Source organism: Pantherophis guttatus, chromosome 15 (assembly GCF_059756535.1).
Source record: "Pantherophis guttatus breed Tessera chromosome 15, ASM5975653v1, whole genome shotgun sequence".
NCBI lineage: Eukaryota > Metazoa > Chordata > Lepidosauria > Squamata > Colubridae > Pantherophis > Pantherophis guttatus.
This window is the reverse complement of record NC_142077.1, coordinates 13,736,109-13,755,435: the sequence shown is the minus strand read 5'-3', so window position 1 is coordinate 13,755,435 and position 19,327 is coordinate 13,736,109. Positions and strand designations below refer to the sequence as shown.

Below are 19,327 nucleotides of genomic sequence, written 5' to 3'. Positions count from 1 at the left end.
AGGAAAACCAGAGAGAAATTAGACCCTTAAGTTTTTTACTTGACTCATCAAACATTTTCTTCCATTGAAAAATATTAAAAATACCTTTATGTTTGTCTCGGTGTATAAATTCAGTCTTGCTATTTCTACCAACAATCCTCTCACCATTTATTGGGTCTTTTATAAAGGCTCCGTAAAAATGGCCAACGGGTACAGTTTGAGGGACTTTAGATGCACCTCCAGGGTAGTCTTAAGGGATTTGATTAGTGACTTAAATATCAAGGCTTAATGTGTTGATAAGAGTTGTTTATAAGAGTTGGATTACTTAACTTTTTACTTCAGTATTTAGCAAAGAAAGTCTACACACCCCACACAAGAGCTGCAGTCACTTAGCCTCCTTCTCAGGAAGGAAGATACATTACAGACGCCTTCAGATCTTCTTCCCTAGCCTGACTGTTAGAGCCAGGTGATGTCATGAAGGGAGTAAAATGGGGTGAAACTCACTTAACAACGCTCTTGTTTAGCAACCAAATTTTTGGGCTCAATTGTGGTCATAAGTCAAGGACTATCTCTGCCTTCCTCTGCATGGCAGCCTTGTCCTAGTAAACTCCTTCTCCTTTCTGGCACTTTTCCTCTCTGTTAGAGGCACCCAAATAATCCAGACGATATAAAGTTTCCTGCTGGAGCAGGGGGTTGGACTAGATGGCCTCTAAGGTCCCTTCCAGTCTTAGATTGCTGTCCTGTTTCAATGCATCTTCTGAAGCCACTTCTAGTGCCAGGGTTTGTGGTCCTTCCTTCCTCTTCTCTCTCTCTCTCCCTTCCTTCCTCTTTCTTTCTCTCTTTTTCTTTCTTTCTTTCCTATTCTTTCTTTGTCTCTCTCTCTTTCTTTCTTTCTTTCTTTCTTTCTTTCTTTCTTTCTCTCTTTTTTTTCTTTCTCTTTCTTTCTTGTCTCTCTCTCTCTTTCTTATCTCTCTCTCTCTCTCCCCTCCCTTCCCTCCCTCCTTCCTCCTTCAAAGACTAGGAAAGAGAGACCCACTCGAGACACGCGAGGTGGGAGGCCCGAGAGAAAGCGCCTGGTCTGGGCACACCGCCCTCCATGATGAAGCTCTTCCCAGGGAGCAAAGCAAGAACTTACCGATCCTGATCCTGATGGTGAGCTCCAGCCACGGCAGCGGTGGCGGAAGGAGAGCTCCAGAGCGGTGGCAGTGGTGCTCCGGGAGGGCAGCCCTCAGGGCCCCGGGAAAGCGCACAGCCAGGAGTTGCCGCTTTGGGTCCTCCCAGTCCAGAAAACGCTGCAGGCAGCAGAGCTTTCCTGTTGGGAGTGAAGTCGGACCCAAAGCTGAATTTCGCTGTGCTGCGAAAGACTCTTTCCCATTCCCAGCAAGAGCAGCAGGGGAAAGAAGCAGCCGCTGACCCAGAAAACACGCCCACAAAATAAGCCACGCCCACAGAACCCGTAGGGAAGATGTTTCGATTTCGCCCCTGTTCTCCTGCCTTTCAGCCCTGCACAGATAACTCTGCAACCTGTGGAATCCAGAATTTTATATTTTATATTTTTGAGATGCAATGTAGACTTACGTGGCATTCTTCTCCCTCGCACTCCTCATCGGTTCCCCCCCCCGGATGTTGTAGGAGCCTGGAAAAGTTAACATAAATAACAGGTGTGGAATATACTTATAAATCAGCTCACTCACCCTCCGCTATCCCAACCCTCACATCTTATTATGACATGAACAATTTCTCAGGTATAACCTCTCCTGGTTAAAGAAAAATGGGGTTTTCACAAGGTTATTTGCTATGTGAGAGAATTGATCTCTCAGCCCAGGGGTGAAATCTAACAGGTTCTGGAGAACCAGTAGCGGAAATTTTGACCAGTTCGGAGAACCAGCAAATATCACCTCTGGCTGGCCCCAGGAGTAAGGAGGAAATGGGGATTTTGCAGTATCCTTCCCCTGGAGTGAGGAGGGATTGGGGATTTTGCAGTATCCTTCCCCTGCCACGCCCACCGAGCCACGCCCACCGAGCCACGCCACGCCCACAGAACTGGTAGTAAAAAAATTTGGATTTCACCACTGTCTCAGCCTGATTCGTTCACATAATAAAAGGATAATGTGAAAATTTGCCATCCTTAGTAACGGACACTTAGTAACGGACATTCCCCAGAAGATTTAGACTGCTTACCTGAGGGGGGCGGGGGATGATGGACCGCTGAGGAGGAGGCCCTTGTTGGATGGGGGGCAGCTGGCTGGCACCTGAAGCCTTCTGCTGAGAAGCCTTGGAGATCATGAGGACGTTGGGCCTGGACACGAGGGAGACCCCCAAGCCCAGTTAACACAGGCACCCTGGGTCCTATAGATGGGTTGGAACTATATATTACATACCTCCGTGTTCCTCCATAAGCCCAAGTCCAGTGTCTCTTCTGGTACCACTGGGGAAAAAAATAGACTTCTTTAAAAACACAAACTTATTGACTGTGATTAAAGACATTCATTTTTTCAGCCACAGTTTGATCTGGGTTCTTTATTCCCCAATATTAGGAGCCAGCTGATACTTCTGGCATCTAAACTCTTCACCCTTCCTGCTCAAGTTAAGGAGATAGTGTTGTTTTTTAATTGTATTCTACCTCTATTTGTAGACTTTCCCTTCCTTTTCATTACAGTGTTGAGTAATTACTATTCTAACTGCTAAAGTCAAGTGTTATAATAAGTCTCTTTTTAATTTCATCCTACCTCTATTTGCAAATTTCCTCTTCATTCTCATCCGTTGTAGGAAATTGGCTGCCATTGTCAGAGAGGAAATGCTCTTTCCTTCAGCACTCAACCCCTTGGGTGACCCAGAGCAGCCCAGGAGACCTTCTATGACACGGGCTACGATGTCACAATCTTTGGTCCAGCTGTGGGGAGAGGCCAGGGGTGCCCCTTGGGCAGCTCTGGGCCTCCCAGGAGGAAGGGGTTGCAAGCCCAGATAGAGATCCTGGGAGGTCTCAGGCAAAGTCTGTGGAATAAAAAAAGAAATTTTTCTTTCTAGAATATTTCTTATTCTATTCTATTCTATTCTATTCTATTCTATTCTATTCTATTCTATTCTATTCTATTCTATTCTATTCTATTCTATTCTATTCCATTCCATTCCATTCCATTCCTGTTTCTACTCTATTCTATCCTATTCTAATTCTATTCTATTTCTAAGGACCAGGAATTGTGTATCAATCAGCAGTTATAAAAATATGGGACTGGGCTGGGCAGGGGCCATTAAAACTGTTTTAATCACTACTTTAAACAAAAGTTAGCATTCAGGTGATGAACTCAAGTTTGGATGGAGAAAGGAAAATAATCTGAAGTTGTTACGGTTTTTATTCCATCCCATTTTTGGATTCCAGCAACTTCCAGAAAATAAGATGAAAAGAGAGAAGCTTTGGAAATCCAGACCATTCAGGAAATTAGACAGGTCCGTTAATACAGGAGTAAGTGAAAGAAAAAGGAAAGAAGGAAAGTGTGAGGAATGCAAAGGGAGGAAAGGAAACTCCAGCACAGGGAATGACTCAGGAAGGAAACTGACAAGGAGGAGCCTGGTTGGAAGTCCTTGTTGTATGCGATCTTCTTTTTTTTAATTTTTTTTTATTATTTTTTTTATTGCAAAAGTTTTACAATTACATTTTCACCCCTTTCCCCCCGCCCTCAACCCACCCCAACCTTCCCCACTTCCCTAACCCTCCCTAACCCTCCCCTCCCCCCGGACTTCCATACAGTATACTCATATCAAGTAAAAAAAAAAAAAACCCTTTGTATAAAACTTATATAAAACTTGAACCCCTCCCTCCCCCTTATAATTTTCTTTTTTATCTTCATTACATTAACATATTTCTATCTTAATATATCATTTTCAAATGAAAGCTATTTGATACTTCCTAGTTTGGTATTTGTTCTGAACATAATCTATCCACTTTTTCCATTCCCATTCATAAGTCTCTTGTAAACAGTCTTTTAGATATGCTGAAATCTTCGCCATCTCTGCAAAACTGGCCATCTTCATAGTCCATTCCTCGATAGTGGGCAAAGCTTCATTTTTCCAGTATTTACCTATCAATAATCTTGCTGCTGTTATCATATACAATATCAACTTTGTTTCACCCAATGTAAAACCCTTAACTATACCCAATAAAAACAGTTGTGGAGAAAATTGAATTTTTTTCTTTAAAACATTCTGCATAACCCACCAAATTTTTATCCAAAAAGCCTTAACTTTCCTACAGGTCCACCAAACATGATAATATGTAGCATCTAAACAGTCACATCTCCAACATTTTGGCTGAACATTAGGGTACATACACGACAATTTTTGGGGGTCTAAGTGCCATCTATAAAACATTTTGTAAAAATTTTCCCTCAGATTTTGCGACTGTGTAAATTTTACATTCTGAACCCAAATTTTTTCCCATGCTTCCAACATCACTGGTTCTTCAAAATTTTGTGCCCACTTAATCATACAATCTTTAACTAACTCTGTTTCTGAATCCCTTTCTAACAAAACATTATAAAGCCTTTTAATATGCATTGGACCTTTCTCTTTTATATGTCTAACCAATTCTTCCTCATGCAACATAATACCAGTTTTTTGGTCCTCTTTCCATCTCAATTGTAGTTGATTATATTGTAGCCAAGTTAAATTAATCCCTTCAGCCAACAGTGTCTGTAGTGTCTTCAGCTGCCATCTGCCCGCATCTGTAAAAAGAACCTCTTTGTATAAACCCCCCCCGAGTGACATTATATTTGTATTCCACAAAGTATGACCAAGATCCAGCCATAGCAGTATTTTATAATCCCATTTGAATCGGTGCTTCTTCCAAACTCTCATCAAAGAGTCTCTAAGTATATGGCTTTTAAATACTTTATCCACTTTGTTGTCATAGAATAAGTAAGCATGCCATCCAAATTCAAGATCAAAACTTTCTATATTCAATATTCCAGTCTTTATCCTTCCAAACTAATCACTTGTTAAAGTCAAAGCTGCTGCATCATAATATAACTGTAGGTTTGGAAGTTTAAGGCCTCCCCTTTCTGGAACATCTTGCATAATTTTCAATTTCACTCTCGGCTTTTTCTCGTTCCAGACAAACTTACTCACTCCAGTTTGCCACACTTTCAATTGCTTATCACTTCTAAGCATCGGAATCATTTGAAACAAAAAAAGAAATCTTGGCAAAATGTTCATCTTAACTGCTGCTATTCTTCCAAGTAGAGACAGCTGCAGTTTTTTCCAAGTCTCCATATCTTTTTGCAACTCTCGCCACAACACCTCATAATTATTTTGAAACAATTTCATGTTTGATTCTGCAACCTGAACTCCTAGATATTTTACCTTTGGTACAATCTCAAAACCTGCCCTCCTCTCAAGCTCGTGTTTACGATCTTGTGTCATATTTTTAACTATCATCTTAGTTTTTTTTTTATTCAGTCTAAAACCTGAAACTTTACCATAGTCTTATATAATGTCCTTCATCAGGATTATTGATTCCATTGGCTGTGTTAAGGTAACAACCAGATCATCTGCAAATGCCTTTATTCTGTAATCCTCTTGCCTTATCATTATACCTTTCAAGATATTAGAGTCCCGTATTGTATTTAACAAGACTTCTAGTGTTAAAATAAATAAAAGTGGGGACAACGGACATCCCTGTCTTGTTCCTTTTTCAATTTTAAACTCTGTTGTCAAACTTCCATTAATAATAATCTGTGCCTTTTGCTCTTGATAAATTGCTGTATAAATCGCCTGTATAAATTGATCCCCAAAGTCCATCTTTTTTAAAGTCTTTAGTAGAAAATTCCAATCCACTCTATCAAAGGCCTTCTCAGCATCCAAGAAGACCAGCACTGCAGGGATCTGTTTATTCTTCTCAAGATATGCAATCTTCTTGTTCAGCTGAGGATTCTCCCCCTGAGATGGTCTCCTGGCCTGGAAGAGCTTCCCCTTCAGCCTCTCCCATCTCGGATGGCCCAGGAGAAGCTCCGGGTATTTGGGAGGCCGTTGCCTGGAGGGGATGAGATCTCCCTGGACCAAATTCTCTCCCTCCGACAGCTGATGCTCTTTTCCATATATATATATAAAAACCACAAAAGACCAGATTGACCCAGACTCCATACTCACAAACACTAGAAACTTGAATTTGATTTGGGGTTTTTTGTCTCTCCCTTCAATGGCTGGGATGAGATTTTTATTTCAGAAATAGGAAAGCTTACACATATTTTTTATCAAAATAAAGGAAAATTCTAAATTCTACATCCTTTCAATCTGTGCAGAAAGTAATGTTAACACTATAACTATTTTAACTATTTTCTATAAACTGTTTGAGAACACTATTTTCTTTAACGTCCAATTTCACTTCATCTTCCGAACTTTCTGCTCTGCATCTCCAATAGATTTGCTTAAGGCTGATTTTTATCATTCTTTGCTTTAATTGCTGTATATCTCATGGATCTCACTCTAGAGAGCTAAACAACTTTTTCTACAGATAACTTATCTTTTTTTTTTTTTGGTGTTCACTTTTTATTTTTCTTCTGTCAAAGTCTAAGTTTTCCTTTGTTTTGTAAAATATATTTTTAAATATTCCTTCATTTTCTCTGACCCTTTCCTCCTTCTGATTCTGGGCTGCATCTGAACAGAAGAAATCAGATTTCGCATTCAAATCCTCCAGTTCTTTTTTTTTTTTTTAAATGTTTTATTAGATTATAGAATAAAATACAAAAATTAAAAAAAAAACAAAGAGGAAGAAATGGGGGGAGGGGAAAGAGAAGTGGGAGGTGGGAGAAAAGAAAAAAAAGTGCTGACTTCAGACTTCCCCTGTTGCAGTAAAATAAAGCATAAAAATCAAATCTCAACTTTTTACTTTTCCACAATAATATAAATGGTTTTGTAAAAGAAAGCAGATTTTGCATCCAAATGTTCCAGTTTTCAGGGAAGACAAAAGTCCCACCTCTCTTTCTCTCTACTGGCTGCTTCTATTCCTGGCCCGCCCCCTTCATCATGACAACCCTGTAGCCAATCAAACAGGGGGAAGAGATGGTTACTTGGGAGCTTCCCTGCCCTCAGCCTGATGGAGAAGAGGCTGAAGAAGCCAAGCCAAAGGGGGGGGGGTCAGATAAAGAGCAAAATTCAGAGCTTTGAGGGGGGTGAGAAGGAGGCAAAAGCTCCCAGAATTGCAGAGGGAGGGGGGCTTAAGCCCCTTCTCCAGAAAAGGCCCCTTCTCCAGAAGAGGGTCTCCTTAGCTGGGGGCTCTGGAAGGTCTGGAGGAGCCACGGGGGACCCCCATCTTCCTCAGAATCATGGAGGATCCCTCACCCTCTATGGTGAGGCCGACCCCCTTTTCCTCCTGGGCAACCCCAGATCCCCCTTGGAAGACCCAGCCACTCTATTGCATCAGCTCTTTTGTGCAATGCCCTTGAGCATTAGCTTTCAAAATAAAGTAAATTTTGGCTTCAACTCAGCTGGTAGCTATTTCAGAACTGTGTCAGCCTCTGGCATTAACTGGCCTCTGGGATTTTCTCTTTCAACACTATGCAAACAAATATCAGATTTATTTGTTATTTCAGCCACAGGTGCCATCTATTCCCTCTGAGGCCACTTTCATGCATGGAGCCCCCAAACCTGTCAATTCTAGATGACCAATTTAATTCCATCTCTGCCCTTGTTATTTTGAATCACATGGGGATTATTTCCCTTTCATTTCCCTCCAGAGAATTTCCCAACAATCTTTGACTGCAAGAACTACTTGAATTATCCAGGGATCCCTCCTGAGAGGGAGAATTATGATAAAAGTTTCAGCTCAGCTCTTTGGCCCAATCCTCCAGGGGAGACTTTGGGCAGAGAAATAGGGAGGTTTGGGACAGGCAGAGTCTGTCCTCTTGAATCTATGTCTCTCTCCTTTCCAGATGAAGCTGAGTGTTTCTCTGTGTTTGAATCAGGAAAGCAACTGGATCATATTCCACCTTGTGAGAGTCCTTTGAATTCTTTGAATTCTTCTTTAGAAACAGGAAAAGGATTGATTGATTCACCCCATGAATGATGGACCTCCTGCTTCTGCTTCTGATGCTGATTTTGTCCCATTCAGTCTCTGGGAAGCTGAGAATGAAATGCCTGCTGAGTTTCAAACAGGAGGATGGAAAACAACCACAGAGCTTTTACAGCCCAGGAGACCATCTCATGGGTTTAGTCATCAGTGGAATTGAAAGATTGCATACAAAGTTGCTTTTCAACGTGGCTCCTTCTCTTCAGTTTGTTTTCCATGATTCGTAAGTCATTCAGGGTGATGGAGTTGCACTCCCTCCATTCTAACACTCTCCTTCTTTTCTCTTTTTATTTTTCATTTATTCCTATATTGGGGGATATGTCTAATTTCCTGAATGATTTTAATTTCCTCTTTGGTCTGATTTTGTGAAAGAGACTCAAAAAGGGGTCTGAAAAAAAGCTGAACGGACTCCAGATTATTTTCCGCTCTCTGTTCAATTCTTAATTTATCACTTGGATAATGAGTTTTATTTTAAGTAGTGGTGGAATTAGTTGTAGTTGATGTACCTCAGCTCATTTCCATATTTGTGTAACTGATCTTTGCTTTTGAATCAATGTTGGTTTAAGGCTCAGTAGGCTTCTGGAGGATTATATATATTATATATAACAAGTATTTGTTGTGGCTGTTGATTATAATAACTTTTTTTTCAATAGGACTTCTTACGATTTTTATTTTTGCTTACTATACATTTTCACCATTCAATTGGTCAACAAGAATTCCCAGCTCCTGCATAACCTCACACTTGGCTACAACATCCATAACAACTATTTGAGCACTTTCCACACTTCAGATGCCTTGCTGGACATGCTCTCCACTGGAGAAGCCAATGTCCCCAACTACAGCTGTGGAAGGAAGGAGAACCTCCTGGCTCTTCTTGATGGAGCTGACAGGGACATCTCCATCCAGGCGTCCACATTAGGAGGCACCTACAAAGTCCCACAGGTTTGTGTCTTTTTTTCTCCCTCTGGTAAAGTGAGGGGTGGGTGGTGGTGGGTGAGCAATAGATGCAATCATGTCTTCTCCATTGAATTCAAGAGCTGCTTTTCTCCATATTATCAAAAATGTCAATATTTTACCCCATTATGTTCATGTTGAGATTAATTATAAATGGCCTGAAATGCAAGCAATACATTCCCTGGAGAAAATATTCTACCAACTATTTAACTGATCAAAAAATATCCCTGGTTGTTGGGGCCTCTATTGGCATCTTCATTTTCACTGATAATGCCTGCCCTATCCAGTCGGATTGAAGTTGGCAATAATAGCATTTTATCCATCTAAAATGTGGAATGAAAATTACTCTAGCAATTATAGGCCAAATAGACTAGCAGATATTGTGGCTAAAACTTATGCGATGATCCTCTTAGTTAAACTTGAGAAAAATGCATTCCTTGCAGAAGGTTTTAGGCAGAATTAAATGCTATATACATATTATAATAAATAATGCACAATTTAATAATCTGATATTGGGAACAAATTTGTCCTGAAATATCATATTTCATATTGACTCATATTTAATTGGTTGTCCACTAAGACTCCAGGATTTCTCTCACAGTTACTGCTATTATGCCTGGTTTACTGCTTGAACAGGGGGTGGACTAGAGGACCTCCAAGGTCCCTTCCAACCCTTTTATTCTGTTATAGGTACACATGTTTAGCCTGCTAAATTCCTATTGGAATACACTGATTTATACAGATAATGTGATCAGGGGTGAAATCTAAAATTTTTGCTACCAGTTCTGTGGGCGGGGCTTACTTAGTGGGCAGGGCTTGGTGGTAAGGTGACTGGGAGGGCGTGGCTTGTTGGTCAGGTGGGCGTGGCCAACTCAATGTCACTTCTTTGCCCTTTTTTAACCTACAAGACACAATACAACACAACTGGCTCACCCACAATATAAAAGCTAGACCCAAAATGGCCCCTGCAACAAGCAGGAACCTCACACAGCCACAAAAAGCTCAAAAAAGCAACTTTCACACTTTACACACACACAACACAACACAACACAACACAACTGGCTCACCCACAATATAAAAGCTAGACCCAAAATGCCCCCTGCAACAAGCAGGAACCTCACACAGCCACAAAAAGCCCAAAAAAACCAACTTTCACACTTTACACACACAAAATTCCACATACAGCTTTGTATGTAGTTAGAGTGAAACACTACAGAAACACACTAAATCATAAAATGTAATCTATGGAAACTGACAGACTCTGAAAATTGTGGCTGTTGGAACAGACAAAACTTCAATTAAAGACCAAACTTGGATTATGCAACTGACAAATCTTTTTTTTTTTATTGCAAAAGTTTTACAATTACATTTTCACCCCTTTTTTTCACCCCCCCACCTCCCTCCCCAAACTTCCCGTCCTCCCTAACCCTCCCTAACCCTCCCCCCCAGACTTCCCTATTATGTACTCATAACTAATAACACTGATATATAAACCTGAACCCATCCCTCCCCCTATATAATTTTTCCTCTTTGTCTCTTTACATTAAGATATTTCTAATACATTATTTTCAAATAAAAGCTATTTGATACTTTCTAGTTTGGTATTTGTTCTGAACATATTCTATCCACCTTTTCCATTCCCATTCATAAGTCTCTTGTGAACAATCTTTTAAATATGCTGAGATCTTCGCCATCTCTGCAAAGCTTGCCATCTTCAAAGTCCATTCCTCGATAGTAGGCAAAACTTCATTCTTCCAATATTTACCTATCAACAATCTTGCTGCTGTTATCATATACAATATTAGTTTTATTTCACCCCGTGTAAAACCCTTAACTATACCCAATAAAAACAATTGTGGAGAAAATTGAATTTTTTTCTTCAAAACATTCTGCATGACCCACCATATTTTTATCCAAAAAGCCTTAACTTTCCTACAGGTCCACCAAACATGATAATACGTAGCATCCAAACATTCGCATCTCCAACATTTTGGCTGAACATTAGGGTACATACATGACAACTTTTTAGGATCTAAATGCCATCTATAAAACATTTTATAAAAATTTTCCCTCAGATTCTGTGACTGTGTAAATTTAACATTCTGAACCCAAATTTTTTCCCATGTTTCCAACATCACTGGTTCTTCAAAATTTTGTGCCCACTTAATCATGCAATCTTTAACTAATTCAGTTTCTGAATCCCTTTCTAGCAAAACATTATAAAGCCTTTTAATATGCATTGGACCTTTCTCTCTTATATGTCTAACCAATTCTTCCTCATGCAACATAATACCAATTTTTTGGTCCTCTTTCCATCTCAATTGTAATTGATTATATTGTAACCAGGTTAAATTAATCCCTTCGTCCAACAGTGTCTGCAATGTCTTCAGCTGCCATCTGCCCGCATCTGTAAAAAGAACCTCTTTGTATAAAAACCCCCCGAGTGACATTATATTTGTATTCCACAAGGTATGACCAAGATCCAGCCATAGCGGTATTTTATAATCCCATTTGAGTCGGTGCTTCTTCCAAACTCTCATCAAAGAGTCTCTAAGTATATGACTTTTAAATACTTTATCAACTTTGTCATCATAAAATAGGTAAGCATGCCATCCAAATTCAAGATCAAAACTTTCTGCATTCAATATTCCAGCCTCTTTACTTCCAAACCAATCACTTGTTAAAGTTAAAGCTGCTGCATCATAATATAACTGTAGGTTTGGAAGTTTAAGGCCTCCTCTTTCTGGAACATCTTGCATAATTTTCATTTTCACTCTCGGCTTTTTCTCGTTCCAGACAAACTTATTAAGTCCAGTTTGCCAAACTTTCAGTTGTTTATCACTTTTAAGCACCGGAATCATTTGAAACAAAAACAGAAATCTTGGCAAAATGTTCATCTTAACTGCTGCTATTCTTCCAAGTAAAGACAGTTGCAGCTTTTTCCAAGTCTCCATGTCTTTCTGGACCTCTCGCCACAACACCTCATAGTTATTTTGAAACAATTTCATGTTTGATTCTGCAACCTGAACTCCAAGATATTTTACCTTAGGTACAATTTCGAAACCTGCCCTCCTTTCAAGCTCATGTTTACGATCTTGTGTCATATTTTTGACTATCATTTTAGTCTTTTTTGAATTCAGTCTAAAACCTGAAACTCTACCATAGTCTTGTATAATGTCGTTCATCAGGATTGTTGATTCCATTGGTTGTGATAGGGTAACCACCAGATCATCTGCAAATGCCTTTATTCTATAATCCTCTTGCCTTATCATTATGCCTTTCAAAATTTTAGAGTCCCGTATTGTATTTAGCAAGACTTCCAATGTTAAAATAAATAAAAGTGGGGACAACGGACATCCCTGTCTTGTTCCTTTTTCAATTTTAAACTCTGTCGTCAAACTTCCATTAATAATAATCTGTGCTTTTTGCTCTTGATAAATTGCTGAGATCGCCTGTATAAATTGGTCCCCAAAGCCCATCTTTTTTAAAGTCTTTAGTAGAAAATTCCAATCCACTCTATCAAAGGCCTTCTCCGCATCCAAAAAAACCAGCACTGCAGAAATCTGTTTATTCTTATCAAGATATTCCAATAAGTCTATTACTTGCCTTACATTGTCCTTCATATATCTGCCCTCAATAAATCCCGCTTGGTCCGCATGAATCACCTTTTGGATTACTGGCATCAACCTGTTGGCTAATACCTTCGCATAAATTTTATAGTCTGTGTTCAAAAGAGATATTGGTCTGTAGTTCTCTGGTTTTTTAGGACCAACTTGTTCTTTTGGTATCAAAGATATATAAGCAGTTGTCCAAGATGGGGGTATTTTACCCCCTTGTTGAATATTGCAAAATAAATCTCTAAGTTGTCCCACCATTTCAGCTTGTAAAGTTTTGTAATACACTGCAGTCAAACCATCCGTGCCAGGAGCTTTGGCTGTTTTTAGCTGTTTTATTGCTGCTGTTATCTCCTCCTCTGTTATAGGATAATTCATTCTTTCCTTTTGTTGATCAGTAATTTTTGTAACTCTCTTATCCTTTAAATATTTTTCTATAAGTCCATTCTGCACCTCTTCTTTGGCATATAGTTTAGTATAATAATCCACAAAAGCTTCTTTAATTAGTTTTTGTTGAAAGATTTCTTTCCCTCCAATATCAATACTATCAATAGTCCGTATACTTTGTTTTTTCCTCAATGTGTAAGCCAACCATCTGCCCGGTACTGAATCAAATCCAAAATTGGAGAAGAATCCAACAAGGGCTCACTCAGAAAACCTCCTTCTGCACCTTGCACGTTTTCTAATTCCTGCTTAGACTGTTCTTTCAATTGCCTCTCTTCACTCTCCTTAATCTCCAAAACTGTAGATGTACGTGGAGATGGTGTTCTTTCCTTAAGACTAGTACTGTAAAAGTGTTGTGCCTTCTCCACGGTATTCAACCAATATCCTTCTCCCTTATATCTAAAAATTATCCCAGCTGGTGCGTCCCACCGGAAGGGTATCTGTAAATTTTTCAATTCCTTAACAAGAAAACCAAATTCTTTTCTAGCTTTCAGCATTTTAGGAGGTAATTCTTTAAAAATTTCAAGTCGTGAGCCCCCCACTTGTACAGAAGTGTGAAAAGATTTTTGCAAGATATCATTTCTAATTTCTCTCTCAGTAAAGTATATGACCACATCTCTAGGCAATTGTCTTTGTCTGGCCACCCAAGAGTTCACTCTGTAAATTTTATCTATTTTATGAAATACCAAATCAGGATTAGCTTGTAAAATCTTAGCCAAGGCTTCAGAGCAAACCTGTCTCAAGTCCTGTCTCTCCTCCTCTTGAATTCCCCGAAGCCGTATGGCAAATTCCATCGCCCGGAATTGTATCATAACAATCTCATCTTCAATTCTCTGCATTTTATTGTCAACTTCATCAATTTTATAATCATTGTCTTTCATCTTAACATTAACTTCTGATTTGAATTCTTCAACTTTAAAATCAACTTTCCCAATAAATTCTGCCAGGCCAGACGCCACTTCTGATATTTTTTTGGTCACCTTATTTTGATTCTGTTTCACCATGTCTTTAACTTCATTAATTTCCTGCATAAATTCCTGATGTGATTTTTGAAGTTTATCATCTATCTCCTGTTGAGATTTTTGAAATTTGTCATCCAGAGTTTTAGAAATAAATTCTTTTAAATCTCCCACATCAAATTCTTTTTTCTGAGTTTGTAGCTGTTGAGCAGGGGGAAGTTGCGTTTGATGTTTGTATGTGGGGGATCCCCCCCCTAATGCCTTCCCTTCCTGCTTCTTTGAAGCCATCCTGGCTCGTGATCTAGTTTTTCTAAAGAGGGAAGTTCCTTTTCCTTTCCCTCCTGCACAAAGACTTCTAAAAAAGTCCCCCAGATTTGATCAAATAAGGGTTAAAATAAAGCAAAGTCCAATATTGAAAAGGGAAAAAATTTCCCAGTTGTTTCTCTTATAACAAGCAAGGCAGCTTAGTAGCAACTTGGAAACTTTGTAACAAAACAAAGTAACTTCACCAATCCACACTCGCTGGCTCGTTAACTCTGAAGCTAGGCGCCATGTTTTTTCAAAGCACTTTCACTCACTCGCATTTTCTCAGATTGAAAAGTCAACAAAGTGCTAATACTTGCGTTTCCAAATTTCAGGATTCAGGTAGTTTCGCTGGTTATTAAAACTGGTTCTTTCGCTTTAAGTTTCCTGCAGCTGGCTTGTTCTGCAAAAGCAGAATCGTCCCACGTCGCCCGGAGTTCCAGCAGGTTGGGAGGGAGCCACGCCTGTTCTCTCCCCAGAAACTTCCCTGGGGGGTTACAGGGGCTCAACCTGTGCCCTGCGATCTCTCCTTCTTCAATCCTGTGGATTTAGAAGTTTTCGAGCCGCTTCTTCGTCTCGAAGCGGCTCTACAGGCGGCGGGGCTGGCGGAGCTTCAAAGAGCGCCGCCGTCGCCGAAGACAAGGAAACCGGAAGTGCAACTGACAAATCTTATTAGGCTTTGAGGTCTGCCTGTTTCTTGTACAACTGGAGAAAGAAGTTAGAAAATTTCCTCCAGAAAGAATCTGGGATAGAGAAGCAAAAAAAGATGCAGCAATCCTCAGAAATTATAATAGGCCCTTTATTGGAATAGAATACTCCAGTTGGTATTTCCATGTGTTGATCTAATTGTGATAAATTGTAGGGGGGATACAGTAATATGATTGACATTTTTATTGTTTTTTAATTTGCTTATTATTTTCCATTATTATGATACAATCTTGCTAATATTCTGTCTTTAATATTTTAAACTATGTCTGATTAACAAACTATTCTAATACATTCATGAGAACCAGGTTGGATTTATTAAAATCTAATATTTTGGACTTGATCTGACCCCAAATATAACAACATTCTTCATTGCTTTTTCAGATCAGTCATACAATTGTTTCAGAGGCTCTGAGTGATAAAAGTCAATTCCCCTTTTTCCACCGGATGTTCCCCAAAGAAGGATTCCAGTACCCAGCAATTGTCCACTTGCTCCTCCATTTCAGATGGACCCTGATTGGCCTCTTTGCTTCAGACACAGAAAATGGAGAGAATTTCATGAGGATGTTCCCTCCTATGCTTGTCAGGAGTGGAATTTGTGTGGTTATATCACAACTGTTCTCAACAACTGGATACACAACAGCCCTCAGGGATTCCCTCTCTAAGTGGAGACAAGTCAACGTTTTTGTTCACTTCATGGAATATGAGTTCATTTGGGAGAGAATCCTTCCTTTCCATTTAACATTTATGCGTCTCCCAGGACCCATTGAAGGGAAAGTCTGGATCCTCACAAATTTTGCAGGGTATACAATGAACAATCGTAGACTTCTCAAATACATCCATAGTATTTGGAACTTTGGTTATCTGCCAAAAAAAAGGCCAAAAGATTCTGCCTTTGAACCCTATTTCTTTGTGGAAGAAAAGTTTCAAGATTATTATTTCCGCTGTTCTCTTTCAAAGAATGTATTTTCTGTCAAAGGCCGCAGAAGATGCACCCAGAAAGCCCCACTGGAGACCCAGAAGAAAAGGAACAGGATCCGGGCCCCAAATGAGTATCAATATTACAGTCTCATTCAGACTCTGGCCCAGGCCTTGAATGCCGCTTATTCCTCCAGATCGAGGAGAAGGAAGGAGGGAGAAAAGACTTTGGGGTCTCCAAGGCTGCAGCCGTGGCAGGTATGGGGGTCCCAATATGGATCCATTAATCTGAGATCCTTTGGAGGAGGAATCCAGAGGAGAAGGAAGGGAACCAACTCAACAGATCTGTCCAATTCAATTACTCAGGGAATAATGGTTCCAAAGATAGATATCATGGCATTTTGATATTAAACTCTGCTCATTTGAAAATGCTGCATTCTTTTTAATATAAATTCCTGTATTTGTGGGTTTGTGATGAGCATGGTGGAATTTCCCCTTTGTGCCGTCCCCACTGCAGGAGGGTCTGTGTGCAGCTCAAGAGGCAGCTAACCCCCCCCCCTCTTCTCCTCCAGTGAAAGGGAGCCTGGGGTGGATCTGGGTGTTTCATTGGGAGAAAAGGGCACGGAGAAACTGAGGAAATGCAAAGAGTGAGAATCAAATATGAATAGGAGATAGGCAGCATTAACTAACAGCCAACAAAGAAGCAGCTGGAACCTCTCCAGAGATGCTTCGTGTGAGGGACGGAGGCCTCTGGATGACCATGTGTCTCGGTCAAACCGGCTGCTTCCGTCTCCTCCAAAGGCTGAGAGAAAAGGGAGTCTGGCTTCAGACCATACAGTTAGGCTTCAACTGATTGCATCCCTGCGTGCTGCCCTTTTTCTTGGAAGCGCCCCAACAAACCATCAACCTTTGTGAGGTCTCTCACATATTTAAAGTTACAACTGCCAAAACATCTTAGGGAGAGATTTACGCGAGCGAGATTCAAACAGCTGGACACAATGGTCAGATATGGGAGATTCCACTCTAGACCTGATAATGGACGTCTCTGCATTTGCAGAGTGGCAGAGGCAGAAGACCTGGCTCACATCCTGTTTGATTGCTGCCTGCATAAGAGGGTGAGAGGCAGGATGGGTGAGAATGACTTTTGGGATGAGGAGAAGAGAGGCTGCCTAGGGAAGGATCAGAGAAGAGGGGAGAATTCAGGGGTGAAATTCACTTACCTTCCCTACCAGTTCGCAAATGTGTGCGCACTACCACAGAGCCCTCATCAGAGCCTCCCCCAGACTCCAGGACTGGCCCATGTCCCTCCCCAACCTCCTCACTGTCCGAATCTGCTGCCAGCTCCACTGGCCACTGGTGGGCCACAACAGCTATACGGATTCTTCCTTCGGCTTCTGTCAATCCTTTTTTTTGTGTGTAATTTTTTTTTTTCAAACATAAACATAAAATAAAACTTTCAAGAACAGAGTTTTTTTTTTTAATTGTAAAAGTTTTACAATTACATTTTCACCCCATTTTCACCCCCCTAACCCACCCCAAGCTCCCCAACCCACCCTCCCTAACCCCCCCTAACCCTCCCCTCCCCCCCGGACTTCCATAGAGTGTACCCCATCATTGTCCCCTTTATATATATATAAAAAAAACCTTGAACTTTAAACCCCCCCAACCCCCATATCATTTTTCATCTTCACATAGTTCAAATATTTCTATCTTAATGTAATATAATACTATCAATAAAAAGCTATTTGATACTTCCTAGTTTGATATTTGTTCTGCACATAATCTATCCATTTTTCCCATTCACATTCATAAGTCTCTTGTGAGCGGTCTTTTAAATATGCTGAAATCTTCGCCATCTCAGCGAAACTGGCCATCTTCAAAGTCCATTCTTGAATGGTAGGCAAAGCTTCATTTTTCCAATATTTACCTATCAACAATCTCGCTGCTGTAATCATATACAAAATCAACTTTGTTTCATCCACTGTAAAACCCTTAGCTATACCCAATAGAAACAATTGTGGAGAAAATTGAATTTTTTTCTTCAAAACATTCTGCATGACCCACCAAATTTTTATCCAAAAAGCCTTAACTTTCTTACAGGTCCACCAAATATGAAAATATGTAGCATCTGTACAATCACACCTCCAACATTTTGGCTGAACATTAGGATACATACACGACAGTTTCTTAGGGTCTAGATGCCATCTATAAAACATTTTGTAAAAATTTTCCCTCAAATTCTGCAACTGTGTAAATTTAACATTCTGGACCCAATTTTTTTCCCATGTTTCCAACATCACTGGTTCTTCAAAATTTTGTGCCCACTTAATCATACAGTCTTTAACTAATTCAGTTTCTGAGTCCCTTTCTAGCAAAACATTATAAAGCCTTTTAATATGCATCGGACCTTTCTCTCTTATATGTCTAACCAATTCTTCCTCATGCAACATAATACCAGTTTTTTGGTCCTCTTTCCATCTCAATTGTAATTGATTATATTGTAACCAAGTTAAATTAATCCCTTCGTCCAACAGTGTCTGCAAAGTCTTCAGCTGCCATCTGCCCGCATCTGTAAAAAGAACCTCTTTGTATAAAAACCCCCCGAGTGACATTATATTTGTATTCCACAAAATATGACCAAGATCCAGCCATAGCGGTATTTTATAATCCCATTTAAGTCGGTGCTTCTTCCAAACTCTCATCAAAGAGTCTCTAAGTATATGACTTTTAAATACTTTATCAACTTTGTCATCATAAAATAAGTAAGCGTGCCATCCAAATTCAAGATCAAAACTTTCTGCATTCAATATTCCAGCCTTTTTACTTCCAAACCAATCACTTGTTAAGGTTAAAGCTGCTGCATCATAATATAGCTGTAGGTTTGGAAGTTTAAGACCTCCTCTTTCTGGAACATCTTGCATAATTTTCAATTTCACTCTCGGCTTCTTCTCGTTCCAGACAAACTTATTCACTCCAGATTGCCAAACTTTCAATTGTTTATCACTTTTAAGCACCGGAATCATTTGAAACAAAAAAAGAAATCTTGGCAAAATATTCATCTTAACTGCTGCTATTCTTCCAAGTAAAGACAGCTGCAGTTTTTTCCAAGTCTCCATATCTTTCTGCAACTCTCGCCACAACACCTCATAGTTATTTTGAAACAATTTCATGTTTGATTCTGCAACCTGAACTCCTAGATATTTTACCTTAGGTACAGTCTCAAAACCTGCCCTCCTTTCAAGCTCATGTTTGCGATCTTGTGTCATGTTTTTAACTATCATTTTAGTCTTTTTTGGATTCAATCTGAAACCTGAAACTTTACCATAATCTTGTATAATGTCTTTCATCAAGATTATTGATTCCATTGGTTGTGATAGGGTAACAACCAG

The 19,327-nt window shown here is 39.8% G+C and overlaps 2 protein-coding genes across 2 annotated transcripts in view; both read right to left on the bottom strand.

The window, feature by feature from the left end:
- Positions 1-19,327, bottom strand: part of LOC148111939 (vomeronasal type-2 receptor 26-like) — a 271,952-nt gene that overhangs the window by 123,881 nt on the left and 128,744 nt on the right. The gene's annotated exons all lie outside the window — the stretch shown is intronic.
- The window catches only part of LOC148111942 (uncharacterized), a 34,691-nt gene that overhangs the window by 3,465 nt on the left and 11,899 nt on the right, over positions 1-19,327 (bottom strand). The window contains exons 3-7 of the mRNA XM_087879409.1: positions 2,709-2,872; positions 2,361-2,407; positions 2,161-2,278; positions 1,558-1,615; positions 1,115-1,291 (exon numbers count right to left, since the gene is read on the bottom strand). Of these exons, the coding sequence (XP_087735535.1) occupies positions 1,115-1,291; positions 1,558-1,615; positions 2,161-2,278; positions 2,361-2,407; positions 2,709-2,872 (564 nt within the window). The remainder of the gene's footprint in view (positions 1-1,114; positions 1,292-1,557; positions 1,616-2,160; positions 2,279-2,360; positions 2,408-2,708; positions 2,873-19,327) is intronic.